Source organism: Gavia stellata, chromosome 7, assembly GCF_030936135.1.
Source record: "Gavia stellata isolate bGavSte3 chromosome 7, bGavSte3.hap2, whole genome shotgun sequence".
Lineage (NCBI taxonomy): Eukaryota > Metazoa > Chordata > Aves > Gaviiformes > Gaviidae > Gavia > Gavia stellata.
This window is the reverse complement of record NC_082600.1, coordinates 23,858,343-23,864,461: the sequence shown is the minus strand read 5'-3', so window position 1 is coordinate 23,864,461 and position 6,119 is coordinate 23,858,343. Positions and strand designations below refer to the sequence as shown.

At 44.9% G+C, this 6,119-nt stretch overlaps 1 protein-coding gene across 1 annotated transcript in view; it reads right to left on the bottom strand.

Moving 5' to 3' along the window:
- Positions 1-6,119, bottom strand: part of STON2 (stonin 2) — a 63,471-nt gene continuing 57,352 nt past the window's right edge. Inside the window, exons 5-6 of the mRNA XM_059819609.1 lie at positions 2,028-2,230; positions 1-84 (exon numbers count right to left, since the gene is read on the bottom strand). Of these exons, the coding sequence (XP_059675592.1) occupies positions 1-84; positions 2,028-2,230 (287 nt within the window). The remainder of the gene's footprint in view (positions 85-2,027; positions 2,231-6,119) is intronic.

Sequence of the window (6,119 nt, the reverse complement as noted above, 5' to 3'; positions counted from 1 at the left end):
TCACTGCGTAGCACATTCGTTGACATTTGCAGTATCTTCTCCCTTCAGGTCCTCATTCAAGCTTTTTTTCTGCTCTATTTCGACCTGGCAGAGGAAAAAGAGGGAGAACATTTGTAATGAGAAAGGAAAACAAAAGATTCAAGAATCTTCCTTAGTGCTGGTTCGTGTCCTGCTCAGGTGAAGAAACTCTTGGTAAACTGAGAGGGTTGTGAAGAGAAATAGAGTGAGGAGGGAAAGCTGGATTTTATTTACTATAAGTGTTTTCAGTCTAATCCAAACAGTTTTACGATTCAACAGTGTCATGACATCATTTCCAGAAGAAATAATGTCATGCAGAGAACTGGCCTCACATGATTTTATATTCATTACCATCCCCAGTTGTACTTTGAATCCAAATCCAGAACCAAATCTACAGGGCATAGGTGGCTTCCTAAGTGACAGCAGAAGACCAACCTCAATTTTAAACTCTGCAAAGACTGATGCATAAAGCAAAGAGATAAATTTTGAAAATTAATCATAGAATCATAGAATCGTTTAGGTTGGAAAAGACCTTTAAGATCATCAAGTCCAACCATTAACCTAACGCTGCTAAGTCCACCATTAAACCATGTCCCTAAGTGCTTCATCCACACATCTTTTAAATACCTCGAGGGATGGTGACTCAACCACCTCCCTGGGCAGCCTGCTCCAATGCCTGACAACCCTTTCAGTGAAGAAGTTTTTCCTAATATCCAGTCTAAACTTCCCCTGACGCAACTTGAGGCCATTTCCTCTTGTCCTGTCACTTGTCACTTGGGAGAAGAGACCAGCACCCACCTTGCTACAACCTCCTTTCAGGTAGTTGTAGAGAGCGATCAGGTCTCCCCTCAGCCTCCTCTTCTCCAGGCTAAACAACCCCAGATCTCTCAACCGCTCCTCATAAGGCTTGTGCTCTAGAGCCTTCACCAACTTCATTGCCCTTCTCTGGACACACTCCAGCACCTCAATGTCCTTCTTGTAGTGAGGGGCCCAAAACTGAACACAGTATTTGAGGTGCGGCCTCACCAGTGCTGAGTACAGGGGCACAATCACCTCCCTGCTCCTGCTGGCCACACTATTTCTGATACAGGCCAGGATGCTGTTGGCCTTCTTGGCCACCTGGGCACACTGCTGGCTCATATTCAGCCGGCTGCCAATCAACACCCCCAGGTCCTTTTCTGCAGGGCAGCTTTCCAGCCACTCATCCCCAAGACTGTATTATTGCATGGGGTTGTTGTGACACAGGTGTAGGACCCAGCACTTGGCCTTGTTGAACCTCGTACAATTGGCCTTGGCCCATCCATCCAGCCTGTCCAGATCCCTCTGAAGAGCCTTCCTACCCTCGAGCAGAACACATCTACATTTGTGTTCTAAATTTCAACACCTCCAAAAACTCAGGGATATTTTAAGAGACTATTAAAAATGTAATTACAATTACCATTAAAAATATTTGCCATGAGAATCTTTTCAGTGTCTCTCATCATTGCTCTTAAAGAAGGCAGGTTCGATGCCAATTTCTCTGCTGAGTGATCAGCTAACATGCAAATTTTGGCATAGTGAGATTCTTGGCAGGTATATACGTAGTGCATTTTCCCATCTGCTCCTCTCCTTAGGGCAGGCAGAAAGAAGAAATATGTAAGCAGAGAAATAATGTGATCCTTTTGTCTGCTGTAGCACTCCCACTGTAGCACTCCCACTGTAGCTGCTATGAAGAGCAGTAAAACTCCCTGTTCATACTCTTACCATATCAGCTAAGCCCCAGTAGCTGTCTGTGTGTATGCTCTTCCACAAAGCAACTGCAAGCAAGTTTATTCCATCTTCGCGAAGGGACAATCCACTGCTTGTTTGCCGTGAATCAATAGGCTACACGTGGATAGCTACTGCACAGAACCTGGCATGTGCCAAATTCCCGCCTTATCTGCCCATGGTATTTTATTTGTCTGCCTACACTTTTCAAGACAATGAAGTATGCAAAGTAACCATGGTGATTGCCACATGCTCAGTTTTACCTTGTAACTGTAGTGTGCTGAATAGTTGACCCACTTCCTCACGTCGGTCTTGTCCTCAACAGAGATGGACCGAACAGTGGCTTTGGACGCAGAAGTGGTGGGCATGTCAAATTCCACATCTACATAGCGGACAAAACTGGAAGGCACTTCCCGGTCAGAGCCAAGCTCCAGGTGACAGAAGAAGCAGTGAGGATGGCCAGAAGCTGGAAAAAGAGAGCAAAACATAACATCTAAGAGGATGCAACATCACAAAAACTGCGAGAAACCAAGAATCTGCCTGGGTGAACTAGTTCATAGCAAGTGACAGTATCTTACCTGTTTCAATGCTGTTGGAGTTTCCAGAGGAATTAAACAAACTGCAAAAAGGACTGCCAATCACTCTAGTTTGCTTTTAGTGGGTGAAAATACAGATGTAAATCAAGCACAGTAGGGTAGAAGTAGTTCCCCTCTTCTGATTCCCCCAGTGTATGTAACATGCTAAGCACATTGTGGCATATCCTTCTGAAATGTCATGTATTGGTAGTAAGGAAAGGTGGGATTTGGCAGATATTTCATGTTTATTTGAAACTGTTATCCCCATTTTTAGCAAAGGAAAATATACTGGATAAGGTTAAATAACTTTCCTGGGTTCAAAAAGCAAATTTGTGCACAGCTTGGAAATAACTGTTTACTCCTTATGCTAACCCATGACAAGGTGGCTAGTCATTAAAGATGGCAAGGTGAGGAAGTTACCATGTTTAGCTCTGTCATCGGTAAATTATAACCTTTGTTATTATTTTTTCCCCTTTGTTTTGCTGGACAGCAGTGATGTTTAAAAATTAAAGTAGGGACTGCTAGTCAAGCTAGGTTCGTTTTATTTCTGACTGCTGCCAACTCCCTAAGCTCTTCAGCAAGTCATTTAAGTTCTGCGCCTCAGTTTCTCTGTCTGCAAAATGAGGATGGGAGCCTTCAAAGCCACCTTGGGCTTTCTGATTGAAGGGATCCTATTATCTAAGTATGTGTAAATGAGAGTTATGTATAAATAAATTAACAGAATCCTTGTCTGCCACCATTATAGGCTTTAGGATTTCTGACTACTTGTTCATTGGGCAAGTTCTTCTCCATACAGCTCAGCAAGGTGTTCAGGACAAAGACAAGGAAGGAGGAAGGCAGGCAGAGTAAAAAGAACTGGGTGCGGAAAGCCCAGAAGCTCCCCCCAGGAAGAGGAGGAAAACACCACCCGCAAAGGACTTGCAAGTCTGGGCCTTGAAAAGGAAGTCAGCTCCTCATCCGGAGCTTAGCCCAAAAGTCAGCCTTGTTGAGTGGAAGTTTGAAAAGCAAGATGTGGGATTTTGAGATATTACTCTCCCAACAGGATGCAACTGAGCAGTCTTTAGAGGGCTTAGGGACTGCAACATCCCACTTAAGCTCTGAAAGAAAGTTGGAAAAAAATTTCAACACAGTGTAAGTCTGGGTAAAAATTTCATCTAGAGTCAGCCTCATATTTCCAAACAGTCTAGCCAAAGCTTCCTCACAACTGGAAGGTTTATAAACTTACATCTGTGCAGCAAATCCAATGAGAGGCTATGCAGTTCAGCAGAGACTACAGAGATATGTAGCACCACAGCCAGAGCCAAGTTATGAATGAGTAGGTGCAGCATCAAGCAGATGTAAAAGCTCAAGTTCTGCAAGCATTAAAATACATCACCTGCTTTTCATCAGGCTTAATTATCCCAAGCAGAGTTGCCCTGGATCTAGAGCGAGATGGGATCTCTCTCTGACAGTGCTTCCCAGCTTTTCATACCTGGAGCACACTTTTTCTAGATAAGAAGCAGTGGTGCACAGTAGTAGATCTTCAGGATGATCCCACCCACCATGGGCTAGCAGCAGCCCCATGTTCTCTCATGGGAGAACATTGTGCCCTCCAGCACTGCAGGGCTTTTGCTTCTGCCCAGTTCCTGAGCTTGGCTGTGGAGGGCACACCTGTGGCAGCAGCGCACTTCAGCATCTGCCATGGGACACTCAAGTGCCGCTGCGCATGCCTGGGAATCACTGCTCTCTGGCACTGCATTATGAAGATGCCTAAAAACGAGTCATTCCTGGCTCAAAAATTCTGTGTTCAGCACTCAGTACTGGCAACCAACTCCCAGTCTCAGGCTCCCCATCCGTTCATATCTCTTTCCTCACCCTGTACCAGTCTCAGCAGACTCCTCATTGTAACCCTATCTGCTCATCCGCTTTGCTATGCTTTTCCTCTCCTCTAGTTTGCCCTGGGTCGCTCCTTCCTTCAGACTGCCTGGGTTGCAGCAGAGGCCCACAGCAGCCCAGGAAAGGCGGCTCTGTGCTCCGGCGCAAGCCGCATCCACGGCTACAAAATGTTCTGCTTGCACTGCTGCATGTGCTCAGTTGCTTTTGGGGATGGACGCATGTGAAGGTAACACTGGGAAGTGTTTAACTGGGCTTGAGCACGCTGCATCACAGGTGCTTTGGAGATTTGAGCTTTTAAACTCTTCATAATTTCAATCGGACACATGGAACCAGCAACCACTCTTCTAACACACCTGAATGTTGGTGGATATTCACGGGCTCAAAAAAAAAAGAAAAAGGGGGGGAAATAAAGGGGAAAAAGGCAAAAAAAAAAATTAATGTAATGCAATTAACAAAGCAATTTTTCAATAATTTAATTTCTTCTAGTAGGAGTACCCACTAACAGAAAAGACCACACACAACACTCAAAAAAATGTGGACGTTATTAGTTTAAACGAGCTCAGCATGGTAGGCAACCAGAGGAACTGATTAAGAAAGCAACTCCTCCACTGAAGCTATAGCAAAAATATCAAGCACATCAGTGTTCATTAGCGTCCCAAGTGTGAGGCACACAAGGCACAACTTCTATAGAATTTCTGTTTGTTCAACAGGCTCATTCAGAGCTCTTTCTCTAATGGACAGGTACACTTTTTAGTAAAATCAGGAGGACATCAACGGACTGCTTTTGTTTTGCATCTCTTGCTTCCTTGAGCTACTAACATTTCATTCTGACAATTAAGGATCAGATAATATAATTCATATATATGCATGGGTTACCGTGATTGGAGGGAATCTGTTCCAAACGACTCTGATGTCCCAACATGTTTGGATTAAAGGATTTAATTTACTTCAGAAAGTATACCAGGCAGCATGCCTGGGATCCACAGCCAAATGAGACCAAAGTTCAAATATACAGATCCAAGGCTCTGCATAGAGGCTACATCCCTGCTTTGTTGGAAGAGCGTTTTCCCACAATTGAAGACCAGGTGGATGTTTTCCTAATATTCTGCTGGTGGACTTTTAAAAAAACAAACATGTGGAGCCCAGCCAGCTGCAGCTGAAGCTCTGCAAAGCCTGTAAATACGCTTTCTTTATCAACTGTTTTGATCATATTAACTGTGAATATGAGAATGGCAATAAAGTTTAACAAGCTATTTTGGAAAGGATTTCAGCAATGTGCTCAGTGGAATCCAGTCCGTAGTTTTTTCTTAGGTCAAATCATAGTCAGAGTCCACACAGTCCTTCATTTGTCATATGCTTTTCAATGTCCAGTCGTAAGCAGATGCTTTGGCTACAAAATAATACAGAGAGTGCTGATAACAAGTTCCTATAGTGAGAGTGCAAAGGGCCCCATCCCAGTAGAAAGCACAGACAACATTTGGATAAGACAGCGAAGCTGCTCAAATAATTCTTAACAATTTGGGTGCTAGGATACTACAACCTGACTGCAAGCAGTGAGCCCCTGCGGGGCTGCGGTACTGGCCATCAGGGCAGGCCACAGGCAGGGCTGATGGCGTCATATGCCTCACGTACGCAGAGCCTGCATCAGTCCGCGTTCAGGCAATGGAGTGAAGCACAAGAGGTCCAAGTGGCTACCTGGAGACCTCTGGAGTTCCTGGGATTGCGTTTGCAAGGGACTGATGTGTCAGAGCGCACAACGTGGATGAACGAAGGGTCCCATACTGTGCGTCTACATATGCACTCCTTTGATAGGCACACGGGTCTGGCAGATAGGCACACGTGCTGGAGGGAGTCATGCAATGCATATGCCCCAGGTCGTGCGTACAGGTTGTGTGGCCTCTGGAG